At 38.5% G+C, this 20,939-nt stretch overlaps 1 protein-coding gene across 3 annotated transcripts in view; it reads right to left on the reverse strand.

Moving 5' to 3' along the window:
• Positions 1–20,939, reverse strand: part of LOC101535193 (mitochondrial adenyl nucleotide antiporter SLC25A24) — a 42,315-nt gene that overhangs the window by 8,267 nt on the left and 13,109 nt on the right. For all 3 annotated transcript variants that reach the window (XM_058659775.1, XM_058659768.1, XM_058659762.1), the window contains exons 5-6: positions 12,856–13,014; positions 8,386–8,538 (exon numbers count right to left, since the gene is read on the reverse strand). In XM_058659775.1, coding sequence (XP_058515758.1) covers positions 8,386–8,538; positions 12,856–13,014 — 312 coding nt within the window. The remainder of the gene's footprint in view (positions 1–8,385; positions 8,539–12,855; positions 13,015–20,939) is intronic.

The following is a 20,939-nucleotide window of genomic DNA, read 5'->3' on the forward strand; positions in this document are numbered from 1 at the left end:
GACCCAAAAGGAGCAGAAATTAGCAATTTTTACCACCACATCTTACACATGGAATACATTTAATATTGCTCAGCTACTGGATAAAATCAGAAATAGTAACTTAATGTAGAAGGCTCTATTTGTTACAAAGAATAATGCATTCTTGTTAGCTCAAGCCAGATTATCATAAGAATACATGTTGAAAAAGCAAAGATAGAAATCTAAGCCTAACCACCAACCAGGCTTCAACAGAATCTAAAGATCATGAGTTTCCTGAAGATTGAACATTTAGTGTCCAAAACAACTCTAGCAAGCATATGCCCTCGCCACTTCCTAGGCAGGATGATTTTGTTTGCCTTTTCTAGTGATTGATCCATGTGACTCAGCTGCTTGCTAAGACCTAACTTTCTGGTTCTCAGATCAGTAACTTCCCATCAGGAAATACAATTGCTTCAGTTAATTCAGAGAGAGTGCTATCCATTTCCAGTAAAAACCATCTTCTCTAGGAACAGGGCTTATTCAACAGCAGACTATTGTTTTTTCCCTTGTATATAAATTACATAGCTAAGTAATTTTGGTTAATGAGATAGGAGGGGAAGTTGGGTGTACACATTCTGCAATCCTATCCTAAAGATGTTTGACATGTACTCTTCCTCTTTCTTTCACCTGGAAAATCACAAACAGGCACATCCTTTGAAGTCATGTAGTGATAATGGTAGTTATTGTAAGTTCCAGATTACTTACCCTCTCTTACTTAAGTCACTGGGTTCTGGAATTTCTTTGAATCAGTTGCTTAGAATGAACCCTAACAAGTACAGGAATTGGTTCCTGGATAGAAGAGCCTACCACAATGAAAACTTACATGGTGGTGGCTTGTTGAAGCACACATATTACAGTTTAAGAAGGTGATGGATTGATTTATTCATTTATCCAAAAGATAGAGAAAGAGAAGTATCTTCCATCTGGTTCACTCCCCAAATGCCTGCAATAGTTGAGATTGGATCAATGCAAGTCAGCAACTAGGAACTCAATCCAGGTCTCACACATAGGTGGAAAGCCTTCCAAGGCATACAGCAGCAAGAAGCTGAAATCAGGAGGTATGGAGCCAGGACTTGAGCAAGGTACTCTGATATGGGATGATAATAATAAAAAATAAAATATAATACAAATTAAAAAACAAAAAAGAATATAGAGGTAACATATGAAAGAAACAACAGATAAGAGATAAGAATACTTATATGATTTGAATGTCTCTTCTAAACCCATGTTGAAACTTCGTTGCCATTGTGTAGTAGTTTTAATAGGTAGGGCTTTTTGCTCCTATTCCTAGATGAACAATTTTAAAGTAAAACCTTAAAACTCAAATTTTATTACACTACAACTTGCATTATATTGCACTACTAAACAAAGTGTAAACTCAAAGTATAAATATAAAACTAGTTACCAAAAATTCACAAAAATTTTTCACTGAAAATACTGGATTTGGAGGGAGAAAGAAACACTAATAAGGTACTCTGGAACATTTTTTAAAAAGAAGTTACTAGGTCATGAAGGTACGGTCCTCTTGAAAGAATTTATGCCATATTGCCAAAGCAGTATGACACTGTGGTTTCCTCGTTAACATACATTTTTTTGCTCTCTAACCTTCCACCATGGGATTGTGCAGCATGAAAGCTCTTAATAGCCAATAATCTTTGGTCTCCAAGCCTGCCTCTTTTCTGTATAAATGACACAGTTTGTGTTATTGTGCTATAACAGCAGAAAACAGACTAAAACATACATCATAATCATAATCAAAGGGAAAAAAAATAAGAGCTTCCACCCGAGATCTAATAAAGGTAAGGACATCCATTCTCAGCCCTTTTGTTCAACACGTTATTAGAAGCCCTAATCAGAACAATAAGGGGTATTACTAAAATAAGTAAAAGTACATTCATGCAACACTTAAAAGTGGGCATACGTTCTGAAAAATGTATCATTAGGTGATTTTGTCACCTGAATATCAATGTGTATACTTGTATAAACTAACAAACCTAGTATAGTCCTAGGCAATATAATCTTATTGTATGTGCAGTTTGTAATTGCTATTTTATTACACAGTGCACGACTGTATCTTTGTATAGATGACATGAGCATGTCTGTTAAAAAATTCTAAACATTCAACCTCCCCAAATTGTTACAGGTAATAAAAATTTCAATAAAATTGCATGACAGAAAATTCAACAAACAAAATCCCTTAATATTTAATAAAAACATGAGGTAGAACATTAAGAAAATATTGCCAAACCAAAAAAAATTGCCAATTACAACAGTGACATAAAGAATAAAATTTCTAGGCGTGTACTTAACCAAAGAGGCAAACATTTTATACAATGAAAATTATGAAACACTGATGGGAAAATTTAAGACACAAATAATAAGATATCATTGTTCATTTGATTAAATATTATTCAATACTACTCAAAGTTATCTACAAATTCAATGAAATCCCTAATCAAAATCTCAGTGTCGTTGTTTCTACAAAGACTAGAAACAAAATTCTAAAATGTATGTGGAACAAGAAAAGATGAACCACAAGTCAACGATAAGCAAGAACAACAAAGTGTCAGACCTTCTAACTGAGCTAAAAATAAATATCTAGACCAAGGAATAAACCAGAGAGCTGAGAAACCCATACATCTAGTCAACTGATCTTCACCAAGGGTTATGTGAGCTCCTTACATATTTTAAATAAAATCTCTGAGAAGATATATGATTTGCAAATAGTTTTTCCTGTTCAGTAAGTTGCTTTTCCCCTCTATATGTTATTCCTGTTGCTGTGTGGAAGCTCTTTGGTTTGATGTATTCCCACTTATACATCTTTTTCTTTTGTTGTCTGTGTTCTGGTGTCACTGACAAAAGTACAGTCTCATCAATAAAAACAATTCTGGATATTAATCTCACAGAACAAACAGAAAATCAACTTAAAATGGATTAAAGACTTAGACATAAGCTTAAAACCATAGAACAACTAGAAGAACTTGGACAAAACACTTCTGGACATTGATTGTAGTGACAAGTCTTGGGTAAAGTGCTGCTAAATGCCAGGTCTTGTGACCCTTTCTTGTGAACCCTTCAACCTGAGGGTGGTTTTGTGATCCTCAGACAGTCTGAGATTTCCATTACTGCATTTAGACCTTTTCAGCCATGATGTTCACATTTGCCTCACATTTCCTTGATTATAGTTTATATACAATTCTATATGTATATGCATGTTAGTTAATAGATCCTCCTTTCTCTCTTAGCAGCAAATAAGTAAAAACAAATTACCTATAAATAATTTACACTTGGTCTAGTAAACAAAATGATAGCTTATGCTTGTAAATGGCTGTGTGAGCTATTAGTCTAGGCACTTTATATGCATATTAATTCACTGAATTCCCCAAACAACCTTAATCATTATTACCTCTATTTTAGTTAAAGAATATTTATATACCACTGCCACCATCTTGGTGGGAGGAGCCCAGGTAAGTCTAACTTGGAGGCATGAGTGCTCAGCTCTCCCAGCCGCGTAGCTGCTGCTGGGGAAATCTGAGCCAGGTAGGCTCAGCGCTTGGGATCCTAGCCCTGGCCACCATTGCCAGGCAGTGGGAAAATGCTGGGCTTGTCTATGCCCCAAAAGATTCCTCCTTCCACAGTAACCACACTGTGGGAATATCTTAGGCAGCTTTGGGCAGACACAGGACCCTGGCTCTGCTGACCACTGCCATCATGGTGGGGGAAGCCCACATGAGTCCAACCTGGAGGCATGAATGCTTGACTTTCCCAGCCATATGGCTGCTGCTGGGGATAGCTAAGGTGGGATCTGGGATCTTGGGGTGTGAACTTACACAGAGTATGGGAGAAGGCATGGGTGTGGATTAGCAGGGATCTTAGGGTTCAGATCCGGTGAGGAATGACTTCTCTGGAATGTCCATACACAAGGCTGCTCTACAGGAAGGGCTACAACATGGAACCCACAAGAGAGCATCAGAAAAGGGAAAAGGTTCTGTGAGGCTGGGCCATGAAGTCAACAAATGAGTGATCAGGTCTGGGGGTAGAATCTGCAGGGGAATATATGGCTCATCTATATGGAACATCAATCTTTATTGGCATGCACAAGAACTGTTTCTGGGAATAGACCTGGTTTGGGAGCTAAGGGGACACCCCAGCTGGGCTGGAATACCCAGCTGGGCTGATGAATGGGAATGCCAGAATCGGTGCATTGTCCTGGGCTGAACATGGCTGCAGTCTCCCTTAGCAAGGGTGTGGCCTGGGCCTGGGGAGTGCCAGACTGGGCTAAACTCCAGCACCCACTGGTACTCGTGAAAGTCAGGATGGGTGTAGAATGGACTTGGATGGTCTCAACTCCTGCTGAACCATGTGAGAACTGTGTCTGGGCATGGACCAGGTGTGACTGGGCTGCAGCAACCAACAGTAAAATCTGGAAAGGGTATGGGCCAATTGGGCAAGGACACTGTTCCTTCCAGGACAACAGGTAGACAAAGTCAACCTGGGCCAGAGACCCCTGGTGTGTGCAAGATTTGCTAGTGGCAGAAGAATGGATAGAGGAGTTTGGTGAACTCCTTTGTCAGGTTGCAGTCCCTCCAGGTAAGCACAAGAACCAAGGCAAGCAGTAGCCCAAACCAGACCAAGTTACAGTACCTGCAGGCATACATGTGGTTCAAGTCAGGGCATGGGCCAGGCCGGGCAAGTTCATAACATTCACTGGCAGATCCAAGAACCAAGATGGGATGTAAGACAGACCGAGTCGGGCTGCATCACCAGCCAGTTCACACTCGAACTGGGACTGGGGGCTGACTGGTAAAGACTAGCCTGTAGCATCAACCAGCACAGGTTGGAACTGGGGGTAGGTTGAACTGAACTAGGCTGAAGCACCCACTGATGGATGCTGAGGAATGATGAGCCATGTTAGTCTGGCGGGGGGTGGGTGTCAGGTCTGTGAGCCCCAGTGGTAGAGGGTACAGAGGGCACTGGGTCTCCTGGCCCAGATTCTAGGGCTCATCTACATGGTGAGTGTCAGGTCCATGAGGCCCAGGTGAGGGATCTGGTGGGGCTTGGATCTCCTTGCCCAGATCCTAGGGCCCAGCTATGTAGTAAGTGTTGGGTCTGTGAGCCCGCCCTGGCTGTGGGGGCTCCAGTGGAGCCTGAGTCACCTGGCTGAGGTCCTTGGGCTTGCCTGCATGGTGGGTGCTGAATCCATTAGCCTCAGGGGTTGGGGCTCAGAGGAACCTGGGTCTTCTGGCCCAGGTCCTAGGGCCCACCTATGTAGTGTCAGGTCCATGAGCCCCAGGGGTAGAGGGTCCAGTTGGGTCTGGGTCTTCTAGCCCAGATCCTTGGGTCTGCCTGCATGGTGGATACTGAAGCCATGAGCCCCATGGGTGGGGGTTCCAGAGGGGCCTGGGTCTCCTGGGGTCTGTGAGCCCCAGGGGTTGGGGGTCCAGGGGATCCCGGGTCACCTGGCTCAGGTCCATGAGCCCACTTAGGAGAACTGGTCCTCCTCTTTGTAGAGGATGGAGTATTGGACGGCAGACCATGGTGCACACGGAGGACATGGTAGCTCATTGGGACCTCCAGAGGACATCTGGAATCATAGCAGAGAATGGAGAACAGAACATATAACAGCTACCCCAGCCAGGCGATGACTACAAATATCTGGGCTATTGGACACTGTGAAGTTGATGGTCAACCAATGGACAATTGGAAGGGATTCTTCATCCACAGATCGGCAAGATCAGTAGCATTTCAAAACTTACTGCATCCACCTGCGCAGAACCTTTGCAGCATGTACCACATTGTGAACCTTGGTTGATGTTGGTGGCCTTTTCCCATCCTCGGGTGCTGGGATAGTTTGGAGGCTGGGTATGGCCTATCCCCATATATGCCCCCTACCCCCAGAAATGGGGAGAGGAAATAGAGAGTTGGAAGCAATGACCCACTTCTCCCTAACCCTGGATCCTTTCTATTCTGGTCATCCTTGTAAACATCATCTAAACTTTAAAAAAGAAAAAGAAAGAATATTTACAGATTGTCCATCTTATATAGCCTATAAATGGTGGGCCTAGGATTGGAATCTGGCTTCAGGGTCAATGACTTTAACTACTACTCTATATAGCATTCCTTTGGCCAATAATTCAGAGAATTTGATATTTTACTACTATTTTTATAGCAATCAGCAGACTTTAATATTTAAGAAAAGTTAAGTCCATCATACACATTAAAAATATAGGAAATTTCATGCAGACATGAAACTTCCAATTCAGCCTTTGTGGCAACTTTGAGAATGAGTGACACATAAACACTACCAAACTTCATAATTTTTATATTGTGATTTTATAGCGTCTCTTTATGTTGTATATATGCCATCTTATATACTATATTGCTCACTTGATTACCATACTCTAAATCTGCACCACTTCAGAATAAAGAATTACTTTAAGAAAAGCAAGCACAATAATCTTTTTCCTCCCATTTTATGCAAATAGAGACCTTTGTGTATAAAACTAATTTAAGGGGAAAAAAACTTTAAGGCTCACATTTTAGTAATTAGCATTAAACACAGGACATAAAAATTAAATCCTTCAGTGACATTTCTAATACTGATTCTACATTTTAAAGTTTAGACTATATTAATGGCAAAAGCCTATTCTGCCACCTTGAGTCTCCTTAACTACTACTACTACTAATATACAATGGACTCCAGTTAACCTTTGTAAGTTTAAATATTATAATCTCTTTATCAAGAACTTCTACTCTAATATAGTATTACAAGTGCTGTCCTTGAAGTTGGGTGAACTTTAAATGGGGCTTCTTTAACTCACAGTTCAGGATCTTGAAGAACATGGTGCCAGACGTCAATTTGGCTCTGACCCACAATCCCACTAATGGGAATACACTCAAAAGACAGGAAAACATTGTTTCAAAGAGATGCCCACACCACCATAATTATAACAGCATTGTTCACAACAGCCAATATGTGGAATTAGTCAAAGTGTCCATCATCAGAAGAATGGATAAAGAAAGTCTGGCATATATACATAATGAAATACTATTCAGCTTTTAAGAACTAAATTCTATCATTCATCGCAAAATGATGTATCTGGAAGACATTGTGTTGAGTGAAATACACCAGACACAGAAAGACAAATACTGCATATTCTCCTTTACATGTGCAAGCTAAAAACTAGGTTAAAATAAATGGGGCCAGTTCTGTGGCATATCAGACTTAGCCTCTGCCTGAAGTATTGTCATCCCATATGAGAGCTGGTTCAAGTCCTGTCAGCTCCACTTCTGATCCAGCTCCCTGATAATAATTTGGGAAAGCAGGGGAGGATAGTTCAAGTCCCTTGGTTCCCTGAACCCAGAAGAGAGACCCAGAAGAAGCCCCTAGGTTCTGGTTCCTGGCTCTTCAACCAACCTATCTCCGACCATTGCAGCCATTTCAGGGCATGAACCAAAGGATGGAAGATCGATTCTCTCTCAGTCTCTCTCCCTCTCTCTTTTTTTCCATCTCTCTCTCTTCTTTCTCTCTGTAATACTGTCTTTAAAAAAAATCATTTTAAAAAGAAAAAAAGGAAATAAATACCTACACATATCAATGTTGCTGCAAATACAGTTTTCTCAAACATTTTTTTTTTACCTTTGTCAAACTAACCTTTAAGAATCTTGTACTACTATAGCTTCAATGATATGTGATTCCTTTGAAATCCACCATTGTATATGGGTGAAAGAATCATTTTTTTCCATTTGATTACTGTTTTATAACCCTTGTCTGTATTACTGGCAAACTAGGATCTTTTGCTTTTCACTTGACTACAATGTAAATTAAAGATCTGCTCTGTCAAAAGTGAAGGGGAAAAGGGTAAATATTTGAATTATAAAGCTGTCTCACACACACACACACACACACACACACACACACACACACACACACTATTGAAAGCAAGACTTTATAGATCTGCCCACTAGCTAACTTCAACTTACACTCATGATTACAAAATTAAGTCTTTACAGCCAGCAATCTTAATTCCTCAGTCCATTTGGTTTTCCACTCTCCTAGAAACTATATAATGTCTTCTGCTTTTTCCTCACACTTTCAACATTTCCTTGCTTCCCATTTCACTGAATAAATGGAGCCACTAGAAATAACATTCCCATAAACCTGCCTGTATCTGTGCCCAAATCATGGCACTTACGTAGCTGCATTTGAAGTGCCTCACCAAAGCTCTTCCAATGACAGCAGTGTCCATTTCCTTTCACCCACAAGGACTAGGAGATCTTACTGTGTGCTTCCTTCTCTCTGTAAATCTACCTTTCAAATAAAAATAATACATCTTTAAAAAAATCTGTAGACAAAGAACACTGTACCTGCTCATAGGACCCAATCTTGATTGATGTCTCTGGTGCAATTTTTAACACATTTACGCCATTTCCTCGCCAAAGAGAAAGAATCCCTCCTTCTTTTATCATCTGCTCAAATCCACTAACCAATCTCATTCTCCTTGTCTTTAAACTCTGAACCTAGAAGCCAACAGAAGATAAACTGATCTGTCATTTTTATGGCAATATGATATCAGCATTGCTATTGCTAATGAAATAATTATACACATATGCATAAATCCATGATTTTAATGCCATTATCATCTTCAGAAACATTTAAAATTAACACATTAATTTTGATCTTGTTACCAACATATACTTAAAAGTTACAGTCATGAGGCGAGGTGTTCTAAAGGGTCCTAATATGACAGAAGAGGAAGAAATTTGCCTCAAGGACACGGCATATTCAATGAGAAAACAACGTGAGGAGGCATAGAGAGGAAATGGCCATCTACAAGTCAAGGACACAGATCTAGAGTGAAGTATCCCACACTGCGCTGGGAAGGCACTAATCTTCCAACAAGTTCATTTTGGACTTGCAGCCTCCAGAATTGTAATATAATAGATTTCTGTTAATTAAGCTAGTTTCAATTTTGTTTTAGCAAATTACTATACAATTATTACACAATTAATGTTATCGCCTAAGCTTTTGATGTTTTCCCATTTTAAAAAGTCTATCCTTTTCTGATAAGAAAAATGTTTTTAAGAAAGCAGAAGTGAAGAGACTGGTGCTATGGCACAGAAACCTAATCCTCTGCCTATGGTGCTGGCATCCCATATGGGCACCAGTTCATGTACCAGCTACTTCACTTCTGATATAGCTTCAAGTTTGGGGCCTGGGAAAACCAGCAGCAGATGGCCCAAGTCCTTGGGTCTCTGCACCCACATGGGAGACCCAGAAGATTCTTCTGGCTCCTGATTTCAAATAGGCTCAGTTCTGGTTATTGCAGTCATTTGGGGAGTGAATCAGAAGACAGAATATTTTTTCTATGTAAAATCCACCTTTCAACAAAACTAAATCTTTACATAAAAAGAAAGTGAAAGTGAAAACATTAACAGAATACTCTCTGAATGATGATAATGGGAAACCAAGAAAAAATGAAACTTTTAATCTCCTATGAGCAAAGTAAATCTACAACAATTTACAAATATACATGAAAGTGCTATAAAAAGTTTGTGGAGGGACCAGGATTGTATCTCACTGTTCCTAATCCCAGTAGCTCCACTTTTGATCCAGCCTCTTGCTAACATGCTTGGAAAGTATGGAAGATAGCCAAATACTTTGTCCCTTGCTTCCCATGTGGGAGATAGAGGTGAAGTTCCTGGTCTGGCCATGGTAGCCATCTGGGGGAGGAAGATAACAAATGGAAATTTCTCTGTTTCTATCCCTTTGTCTGTAACTCTGCCTTTCAAGTAAATAAGTAAATTTGTGAAAAGCCTGTGGGAAATTGAATAGATTAGTTTATTTTGGTGCATAAAAGTTTGAAACCCTTACATAAGTTTTTCTTACTACATATTTTTCATAAACTTTTAAAAGAACCCCTCATATGAACTGATTTCAATTTTTAAGATTGATTTATTATTTAAAAGACAGAGTTAGAGAGAGACAGGACGTTACACACACACGCACACAGAATGCAAGTTCTCTTCCAATCTCTGGTTTACTCCCCAGATGGTGCAATAGCCAAAGCCAGAAGCATGGAATTCCATTCAGGCCTCTCCCAGGAGTGGCAAGATCCCAAGCATGCAGGTCATCTTCTGCTGCCTTCCAAGGTGCAACAGGAAGCTGTATTAAAAATGGAGCAGCCCAAATTCAAACATGTGCTCACACGGGATACCAGCATCATCATAGGCTAGGTAGTAGCTTAATTCACTGTGCAACAACATCAGTCCTCAAAAATCTTTTGTGTCAACTTAAATGTATTTTTAAATTCCATTTTCCACAAACATTTTGAAAGGGCTGTGTCTTCCTATGTTAAATCAAGAATATTCACATCATGACTTTAAAAATGTTCATATCACAAGGTAAATTTCTAGGAATTTTCCCCAAAAATAAAAAAATCATAAATATCTTCATTGTAAAATTATTGCTTATTGTTTTTAAAGGTGGATTAAAAACCACCTACATTTCTAGCAACAGGGGAAATGATAAAACAAATACTTATATAATCATTAAAATCATATTTTAAGAATATGAAGTGACATAGAAACATACTTATATTGTCAGGCACAAAACTAACAAAAGGCTATTGCTACTCTAAAAAATACTAAAGTAATTCACTCAAGTGTTAATAATGATCATTCTGGGTGGGGGGAGGAAAGGTAATGTTTACGTCTTTTCTATTTTCCAGATGCGTCTTAAGTGGCATATATTTTTACTGTGGTTTAAAAATGCAATGTGTAAAACCTCAAAAATATAACTACAGAAATGTTAATGTGGCTTTTATGAAAGAGTAACAGTGCAATTTATTTATTTCTCTGCCAAAATGAGAGCCTTATTTTTAACATTCGCTATGTACCAGACACTAAGCTAAGCGCTGTACAAAATTTAATTCTAAAAGTAACCTGGCATGATGATCCCCTCTGAAAGGCAGACCCAACTGGGAGTGATCCATAAATGTAAACAACCAAGGGCCATCTGACTCTGGTCCCTGCTCTCCAACAGCTCTGGACTATCTTTGGCCATATGACAAACATGTATTTCACAGTGTATCTTTCTGTTGTGTGAGACTCACACGACAATACTTCCATTCATAAAGAGGATAGAGCCTAATTAATCTACTTCAATGTCAAACAGACGGGTAAATGAAAGGAATGTGAACCAATAGCATAAATGGCAAAGGTTTTCTCCCCTTTGCTTTCCTTCCTCTTGCTGTTCATTACACTATTACTGTCTCCCCAGTTCTCACTCACCTTCCTGTCAGTTTTGTCATTTGTTCTCCAGTTACTTTACCTTTATGTCTCCCACTTCTTCCTCCTCCTTTCTGCACAGGGCCCAATTTCTTCCTCTTTTTCACTCTTTCCAGGCCCTGCCATTTGCTCCATTCATTTTCACTCTCCCTAATCTATGGACCCGTTTTCAATCCCTTACAAAATCCCAACCCCATGTCTCTACAATTCCCTACTACCTTACACACAGCAACTAATCATAAGGAATGACTGTTGTCAATAGCACCATCACCAGCATTAGCACAATAGAAGACTTATATGTGCGTAAGGGCTTGGAGTATGAAATATATATTTGGCATCTTTGTATGTCTAACAGCTAGCAAATGATAAGTATGTGATAAATATATCTTCTTTATTTTCTTGATTCCTTTCCCTGCCTTCCCTCCTTCCTGTATGTCTCCACCTTGTGTAGCCCCGTACTATATTAATACTGGTCCCTTAATATCTCATTTTTATTTTTTTCTGATCAGCCTAATTACTAAGGAAGTTAATTTTTCCTGTTTCTACCTGCAAGAGGAGGATTTTTCACTCCTGACATTTCCTAACAACTAGAAGAATTTACTCAACTGACTGAATGTAACACTGGTTACACAAAGAATAAGCATACAGAAGGATGGTGGAGTTTTCCACTATCTTTGGCCATTTAAAGTGTGTTTCCTGTCCTTAACCAAGACATCACTACATATTTATATGAGAAATAAGAAACCAAAAGAGAATGGCACTTACTCCTTCTGAGCATTTCCATCACATTATTTTCATCTCTGTCTGAATATACAGCACTTGCATCACATTTATTACATGCGTAATTTCCCATTTGCCTGAATATACTCTAATTTCTCTGAAGGCAAACTTCACAAAATCACTATCTAGCATTGTAAATACATAACTATTGCAATTTTAACATAAATAAATCATATTTATAATAACTTCATAATACATTACTAAAATTCCACCAATATGACAATGAAAAACAAACATCCAGACATGCATGCTTAAAAACAAATTTAAATTACCTAGATTGTGGATTACTGCTTTTTATATCTTTGTAGAAAAAGTATACAGCAAATATTAAATTTTAATTATGAATGTTACTAAGCCATACACTGTTTATGACTACTACTAATAATCTGTCACTCAGTAACTTAAAGGTAATTAGACAGATTACTTTTCTCTTATGAATATATACTTGGTACTTAAATAGAGCAGAATCACACAACTATTGAAAAATAGAATAATATATCTTAATACTTTATTCAGGATTTATTTCTGAAAAATCTCTACTAGTAGAATAATTTTACTGTTATTTCAAAGAAAATTTTATTTGGGTTAATAGAATCTTAAGAAAATTTAAGGAATTCTTCAATATTGAAAACAAGAAAATTTACATCTTTAGGAAAATGTAAAACTTAAATGAACGTTGTATAAAAGAGTCCAAAATATTTAAGCTATTACTCAAGGACTTTTCATTTTACTTCAGCTCTAACAGGGTAGGTAAGCTGTGCCAACTACCTGCATCATGACTTTCAAGCGGTCAAAAGGTGCTGTGCATGTCCGTGCAACTGCACTTGCTATTCCTGCTACCACCAAACGCTTCCACCGATCTCCAGACATTTTTTCTTGTTCAGTGAATTCATCTGGAATGGCTATACTCTCTCCTATATCAATCACCTAATAAGTGCAATAAAAGTTAAAATAATTAGGCAATAAGGTGCAAACAAATGACCAACTAAAAATAGCTTTTTACAAAGACATTATATATAAGGAGCAAAAGAAGTTACAGAAGATTGACAATTTTTGCTACTTGTACAAGATCATATACTTTTTTAAGGATTTATTTGTACTTATTTGAAAGGGAGATTTTACAGAGATAGAGAAGGTCTTCTATCCACTGGTTCACTCTCCAAGTGGCCAAAACAACCAGAACTGGGTTGCTTTGAAGCCAGGAGCCTGGAGTTTCTTCCAGGTGTCCCATGTAAGTGAACGGTCCCAAGGATTGGGTCATAATTCACTGCTTTCCCAGACCACAAACAGAGAGCTGGATTGGAAGTGAAGCAGCCAGGACTAGAACCAGCATGCATATGGGATGCCAGCACCACAGGGCAGAGGATCAGTCTGCTGTACCACTGCACCAGTCACTAGATCAAACAATTTTTCATAACACTTGCCATACAAATTTCTGCTAGAGTTAGTGATAACATTCTCAAGCTACCTAGATAGTGGCTTCCATGAAAAATGGAATCTCAAGAGCAGAACTCACATCCTGTTCATTCAACGCTGTGTTTACCACTTGCTAGCTAGGGAATAAATATTTTCAAATTTTACCTGCTTCATTTAAAATTCCCCAAATGTATGGTTCACTTATTATAAGTTGAAATTTTGGAGTTTCTTTTACAAAGTCTGTGTTTTAATGAGTTCCAATTTTACTTTATTTTCAACAATCATACATGCTATACATATATGCTAATTTTCCTAAATGTAAAGGTAGTGTGATTCACAGGAAAGAAGGCCAAGCAACTCAGAAGACCTGAGTTCCACCACCTATCAATCATCATGGACAAATCACTTCTCTGATTTTTTAATTTTCTTGGCTTCATTTGCTTAGTCAACTAATTTCTCACTTTCCAGTCACACTTCCGCCTCAGAGCCTTCATACATGGCCTTCTCTCCACCTAAAACATCTCTCCTTTTCTCATCCCATCACTTCCTCTGTAATCTTTAGCACAATGTTAAATGAGGTAGCTTTTGATTTTTCTTTATTGCTGTGCTAGAAATGCAACCCAACAAGAACAGCATCTTGTTCTCTTTTATATACTGTTGCAAATGTGGAATGGGGATAATTTTAAAAGCTTTTGAGGAAATTAAAGATAAAAATTAAAAGTACAAACTTTATTTCTCAACATTAAGTTCCATCAAGTAAAAAGATCTTGATAAGCAACAGTCCAGTCATTTTTTTAAAAATCCAATTGAACCGGGAGTCCTGGGAATTAAACCATGTCAGTATAGTGTATTTTACTTTATTCACCGAAGAAAATTGGCTGCTTTTTGAGATTTTTTTCTTGCATTATAAAGCCAAAAGAATTCAGAGGAGAAAAATATGTACATTAAGTTCTGTAACATTTCCACAAAAAAATGTATAAAATGCCCTTTTTGATGGGATGATTGAGCAAGAGCACCATGGTGGTTAGAGAGAAGTGTCTGGTGAAGATTCCCAAGACATCTTGTTAAAGTTATGACCAATTTTGTAAATACTCTCCTAGGAAGTTGGTGCTATCACTCTTCAGCCCTCCTGAAACCTAACAAGTAGAATACCTGGAGCTTCCCAAGTAAATGTTGCCATGGTCTATGCTCTTGACCAGGCTACCTGGGTCATGACTGGACCACTTTCATCTCTTTATCTTCGGGGCCATACCTGGAAAGCCATGTTTCCTTTCCTACTACAATTTTCCCCAAAAATGTTGATCCTATTCATTAAAATGTTTATCAAAATCTCTGCTTTTGTCTGCAGTGGATCTGGCCACAAGAGTTTTGGAACTTAGTGAGGGGAACATTCAAGTTTTTCATTCAGAATTTGTAAGCTGAACCCACTGAGGTGTCTCTGGCATTGGCTATTGCATCAGCAGTCAACTGGCTGCCCTCTCACATTAGGTTAGAACCAAATTAACTCTTTTTTCTTCATAAATTGATAGGAAGTTTTGCTGCTGCTGCCTTTATCTTGCAACATCATCTCACCCCTTCTTAAAATTAGTTATCCATATTGTAAATTGCAGATTTCTGTGGGGAAATTGACCATGTAAACATGCCCTAAACCATCAATGATTTCACCACTTTTTCACATAAACTTGACCATAAAGTTGAGATTTATTCTTGCTTCAGTTTTAACAAAATTCATGTTGCTCTGCAAACCTGTATCTTAATGCTCTTAGCACCTCAAACTAGGTGCTATTCAGACAAAACCAGCTAATAAGAATTTATTTCAATGCAAAAAAAATTCATGCAGTTGTTTCATAATATGGATCTTCCATGAACTTTTTGAACACATTTTGAACTATGAAGATAAGGGTTCTCAAAATATTGACTGCATTAGTAGTCTAGCATCCCAAATCCTGTCCCATGTATTAGCAGTATAATGTTGCAGAAGTTACTCTTTTATCATACCGTAAGCTCCTACAGGGCAGAACTTTTCTATTAGAGATTAAGAAATATGACACCAAGGAAAAGCAACAAAGTTATCTTAAAAATACTGTATAGGAGTTGGGATGGTGGTGTACTGACTAAGCCTCCATCTGCAGTGCCAGCATCCATAATGGGTACCAGCTCAAGTCCCGGCTGCTCTACTTTCATCCAGCTTCCTGCTTTTGGCCTGGGAAACCATTAGAAAATGGTGCAAGGCACTGGGCCCCCGCACCCAGTAGGAGACCTGGAAGAAGCTCCTGGCTCCTGGCTCTGGACTGGCTCAACCTCAGCCATTGTAGCCATCTGGGGAGTGAACCAGCAGATGCAACATCTCTTTCATACTATTGCTTTTGCCTGGAACATTCCTTTGGATGTGTCATACTTCCTTAAGGAGATAGTATGCTAAGACAGACAAGAACATGGCCTCTGAGGTGAGAGGACCTGCATTCAGTCAGAAATTTTGTTACTGTTAAGTTATCTTACCTGAAAAGTGATGGGCAGTTCCATTCATCCTCCCTCACAAAAAACAAAGCCACTCAATTAAATATTTCTATAATCCTTTTAAAAAATATTTATTTTTATTGGAAATGGGGAGTTTTATATATATAGAAAGAGATGTTGCATCTGCTGGTTCACTCCCCAAATGGTCACAATGGCTGATCCAAGGTTTGAAGACTGTCAGACTGATAACAGGAAAAAAAAAAAAAAAAAGAGCAATCCAGTTAAGGATGTTGTTCGGAAAAGAGCAAAATGCATAGACTAGTTAGGCAGAAAAAGAAGAGAAAGCAAGAGAAGACTGGTAAAGGAAACCAAAGGAGTGAGGGAAAACATTAAAGAGCCCAAATTCATCCAGGTGTAGGCAACTGCCTGAATTACCTTGTACCTAGGCAAGTGTTAACACAGCTGGGAGAAAAACAGCCAAAGATTCACTGGCATTCTGGGCCTGGCTCATGTAAATTCCATGCTAACTATACCAGTGTGCCAGCACAGTTGCCCACTCTTTAATGTTAAATTCATGGGGGCGTGGGAGTGAACCGCTGCTACCCACTTGCTAGGGTCCTTGGACCAGGTGGGGCCCACTGTAGGCTTTTGATGTGGGTAAAGTTGCAGCCAGCAAAGTCCTCTCTGCTATGGAGGGAGGCCCATCAATGGCCTTTCACACTGGCAAAAAGCCAGTGCTTTCATCTCATGTTGCCTTCAAACAAGTCAGGATCTCCAGTCTCAGAGAGTAGAATCCGTGGGTATATAGTCTGGTCTAGGCAAACAGGTTGCATAATTAGAGCCACCACATTGCTGCCCTTGCAAAGAAGCCAACACTCTCTTGGAGTAATGATGAAGATAAAGGGGACATAGCAATTGGTGCTGAGAAGAAGTTGTCAGACTTGAAAGGGATCCATTGAGATCTCTCTCTTGAGAGAGAAGAGTTCAAAACCTATGACAGGCAAGCCCTACACCTCAAATCAGCAGAAAGAAACTAAATGTGATGAATCTGCACCTTTTAGCAGATTAAAGTCAGAAATCTCTGATGCAGGAATGGAATGGCACAGGTAGATAACCACTTTAGGGTCATAAGCTGGAAGCCATACTAGCCCTGCTCTTTGGAAAACCCTGCTTACCAATCAATGACCCCTCATCCAGAATGTACTTCCTGTCACTGGGGATCTTGGGTGGAAACATAAACCCACTCCCTTTCCCAACTTCATTTGAACACTGGCAGCCTGGAGGATCAATCTCTCTCTTCTTGCTGAGAAAAGATGGAAGGCAGAAACATTTCTCTCTCTCCCACCTGTCACCTCCCAACTCTCCAAAATGTCCCACATGTATTTGTAATCACACCTTTAAAATAAACTTAAAGTTTAAAAAGACAAAAAACCTGTAAATTCAAGTACTTGGGAAAGCTAAGCTAAGGAAGACATCTAAAGGCATAACGCACAGGGAAGGTAAAGTCCACAAGAAACATCAGCATTACTGAGTTTCAGCCATCCCTATCCAGTTGTCCTTGTATAGGAATAAAGGTCAGGGCTCCCAGATACCCTAATATTTCCAGAGAAACCAGAAAATTAAAATTTGTGGATGGAATTAAAAGGTAATGCACATTTTCCATGAGCCATTTTTTATTTTAACTATATGTTTTTGTTTGCTTTCTAAAATTTTACTTTTTATCATTATTATTTTTCATGATACAGTTCCACAGGAACAGGGATTCCTTCCTCCACTCCCCATATCCCATTTCCTCCTCCCTACTGCTTTCCCACATATTATTACAATATTACAATAGTATAGTCCTTCAGCAAGTCACAGATCTCTTTCTGCTATTTAGTGTACCATGACATTGTAGGTACAGACAATGGTAGGTAGTCTAGTATCCTATTGTGAAGGTCTTTTTAATAGTTTCTTTGGGGGTCCTCATTTTGTTCAGAAGCAGAGAAGCATACTGCTATGTATCTTCTCATCCAGGTATGCTAGTCTCCATTATACAGTTAATCTATTAGACTATTTGTATGTAACGGTTTATAAATATATCTATTTGTATACTATGTATATACTATATGTATGTAAAGGTTTACAAATATATCTATTTATCTGACATTTTACATGGAGGTTGCCTCAGATCACAGAGAACATATGACACTTGTAATTTTGGCATTGGTTTATTTCACCGGACATAATGGTTTCTAGCTGGGACCATTTTGTTGCAAGTAGTAGAATTACATGTTTTTAATGGCTGAGTAGTATTCCATGGAATAGATATATCATTGTTTCTTTATAAATTCCACTTTCTTTTTTTTAATTTATTTATTATTTTTAATTCATTAATTACATTGTATTATGTGACACAGTTTCATAGGTACTGGGATTCTCCCCACCCCTCCCCAAACCCTCCCACCATGGTGGATTCCTCCACCTTGTTGCATAACCACAGTTCAAGTTCAGTTGAGATTCCCCCATTGCAAGCATATACCAAACATAGAGTCCAGCATCTTCTTGTCCAGTCAAGTTCAACAGCTTCTTAGGTATACCCTCTCTGGTTTGAAGACAGAGCCAGCAGAGTATCATCCCGATCAATTAAAAGCTCCAACATACCATCAGCAAAAATTTACATCATTATGGTAAATTCCACTTTCAATGGGCACCTGGGTTGCTTCCAAGCCATTACTATTGTGGATTGTGCTACTATAAATACAACATTGCCTGTTGTGGCCTGTGTTTACTGGCTCTGTATTTAAGGGGATGCATGATAGAAGTGTAGTGGAGACTGACATGTTTAGATGTGGAGACAAAGTGCAGTATGTCTCTCTGAATCCAGATCAAAGATAGACTCCCAGTTTATATCCTAACAGTAGGATGCCAGACTCTCCGACATTATCCATGTCTACAATATCAGAAAACACTTCAATTGCAGCATGATGGACTTATGACTGTTCATGAAGGACCACCTATTTTAACACAATAGGGGAAATCAATGGGGAGAGAGGGAACTTAGGAAGGCGGACAGCAAATCCCAGAGCCTATGCAACTGTATCATAAAGCAATAACATTTTTTTAAATACAGGGTTGCAGATTACTTTTTCATATGCAGATTTAATTTCCTTTGGATACATTCCTATAAGTGGGATAGCTGGATCATATGATAGATCAATTTTCATTTCTTAGTACCCGCCATACTTACTTCCATGGTAACTGCACTAGCCTACATTCCAACCAATGGTGGTGTAGGGCACAATTCTCACCACATCCACACCAGCAGGTTTTGTTAGTAAATTTCTAAATATAAACTATTCTCACTGGAACCAGGGAAAATTTTAATGTGTTTTTTATTTAAATTTCCCCAATAGCATGAGCATGTTTTCATATTCTTATTAACCATTTGAATTCATCATTAAAATGTCTGCTCATTTCCTTTGCCTATTTCTTTACAGGGTTGTTTATTTTGCTGCTGAGTTTCTGAAGCTCTTTGTAAATCCTGGATATTAGTTCCCTATCAGTCATGTAGTGAGCAAAGATTTTTTTCCCATTATGTTGATTGCTTCTTCACTTTGCTGACCATTCCTTTGCTGTGCAGAAGCTTCTTAGTTTGATGTAGTCTCATTTGTTTATTTTGGTTTTGACTGCCTGTGCATTGGGTGACTTTTCTAAGAAGTCTTTATCAATGCCTTTAGCTTGTATAATGCTTCCTAACTTTTCCTCTAATTTTTTTTGTATGGTTTCTGGGTGAAGATTTTGTCACTGATTCATCTAGAGCTGTTTTTGTATATGGTCAGAGGTGAATGTCTTACTTCTTACTTCTGAGGGATGTTATCCAATTCTCCCAGCAGCATTTGTTGAAGATACCTAACTATTCCCCTGGATTATTTTCAGTTTTCTTGTTCAAAATGAGTTGGCTGTTCATGTGTGGGATCCCTTCAGAGGTTTCTATTCTGTTCCATTGATCTTCTTCTCTGTTTCTGTGCCAGTACCAGACCATTTTGATGACCACTTCCCTGTAGTATGTCTTGAGGTCTAGAATTGTGATTCCTCCAGCTTGATTTTTAATCTTCAGGATAGCTTTGGCTATTTGTGGTCTCTTGTGCTTTCAGATGAATTTTCCTATCATCTTTTCCATATATGAGAAGAATGCTGTTGGGATTTTGATTGGGATCACACTGAGTTTGTATATGAATTTCTGTAATATGGACATTTTCATGATGCTGGTCCTGCCAATCCAGGAACATGATAAACTTCTCCATTTTTTCATTCTTTTATTTCTTTTTGTTTAATGTTTTGTAATTTTTTACCATAGATGTCTTCCATATCTTTGGTTATGGTTAACCCAGGATATTTAAGATTTTTCTCCACTATTCTAAATAGGACTGTACTTACAAGTTCTTTCTCAGTCACAGAATTGATTATGCATATTAGAGCCATTGATTTATGTTCATTAATTTTGTATTCTGCTATCATGCAAAATTCTCTTAAAAGTTCCAATAGTTTCTTGATTAAGTCTTTTAGTTCTCCTATATATAGAATCATATCATCTGTGAACAGGGATAATTTAAATTCCTCATTTTGGACTTGAATTCCTTTAATTTCTTTTTCTTGCCTTAGAGTTCTAGCAAGGACTTCCAATACTATAATGAATAACAGTGGTGAAAGTGGACATCCTTGTCTAGTTCCAGATCTTAGTGGAAAAGCTTCCAGTCTTTACCCATTTAGTGTGATGCTGGAATTGGGCTTTTCATACCATGCTTTAATTGTGTTGTAGAATGGTTCATCTATGCTTATCTTGCTTACCGTTTTTACCATGAAGTGGTGTTGGATTTTTATCAGATTCCTTGTCTACATCTATTGAGATGATCCTATTATTTTTATTTTTCAATTTGTTCATGTGATGTATCACAATTATTGATTTGCATGTGTTAAACCATCCCTGCATGCCAGGT

The sequence above is a fragment of the Ochotona princeps genome, chromosome 2, assembly GCF_030435755.1.
Source record: "Ochotona princeps isolate mOchPri1 chromosome 2, mOchPri1.hap1, whole genome shotgun sequence".
Taxonomy (NCBI): Eukaryota; Metazoa; Chordata; class Mammalia; order Lagomorpha; family Ochotonidae; genus Ochotona; species Ochotona princeps.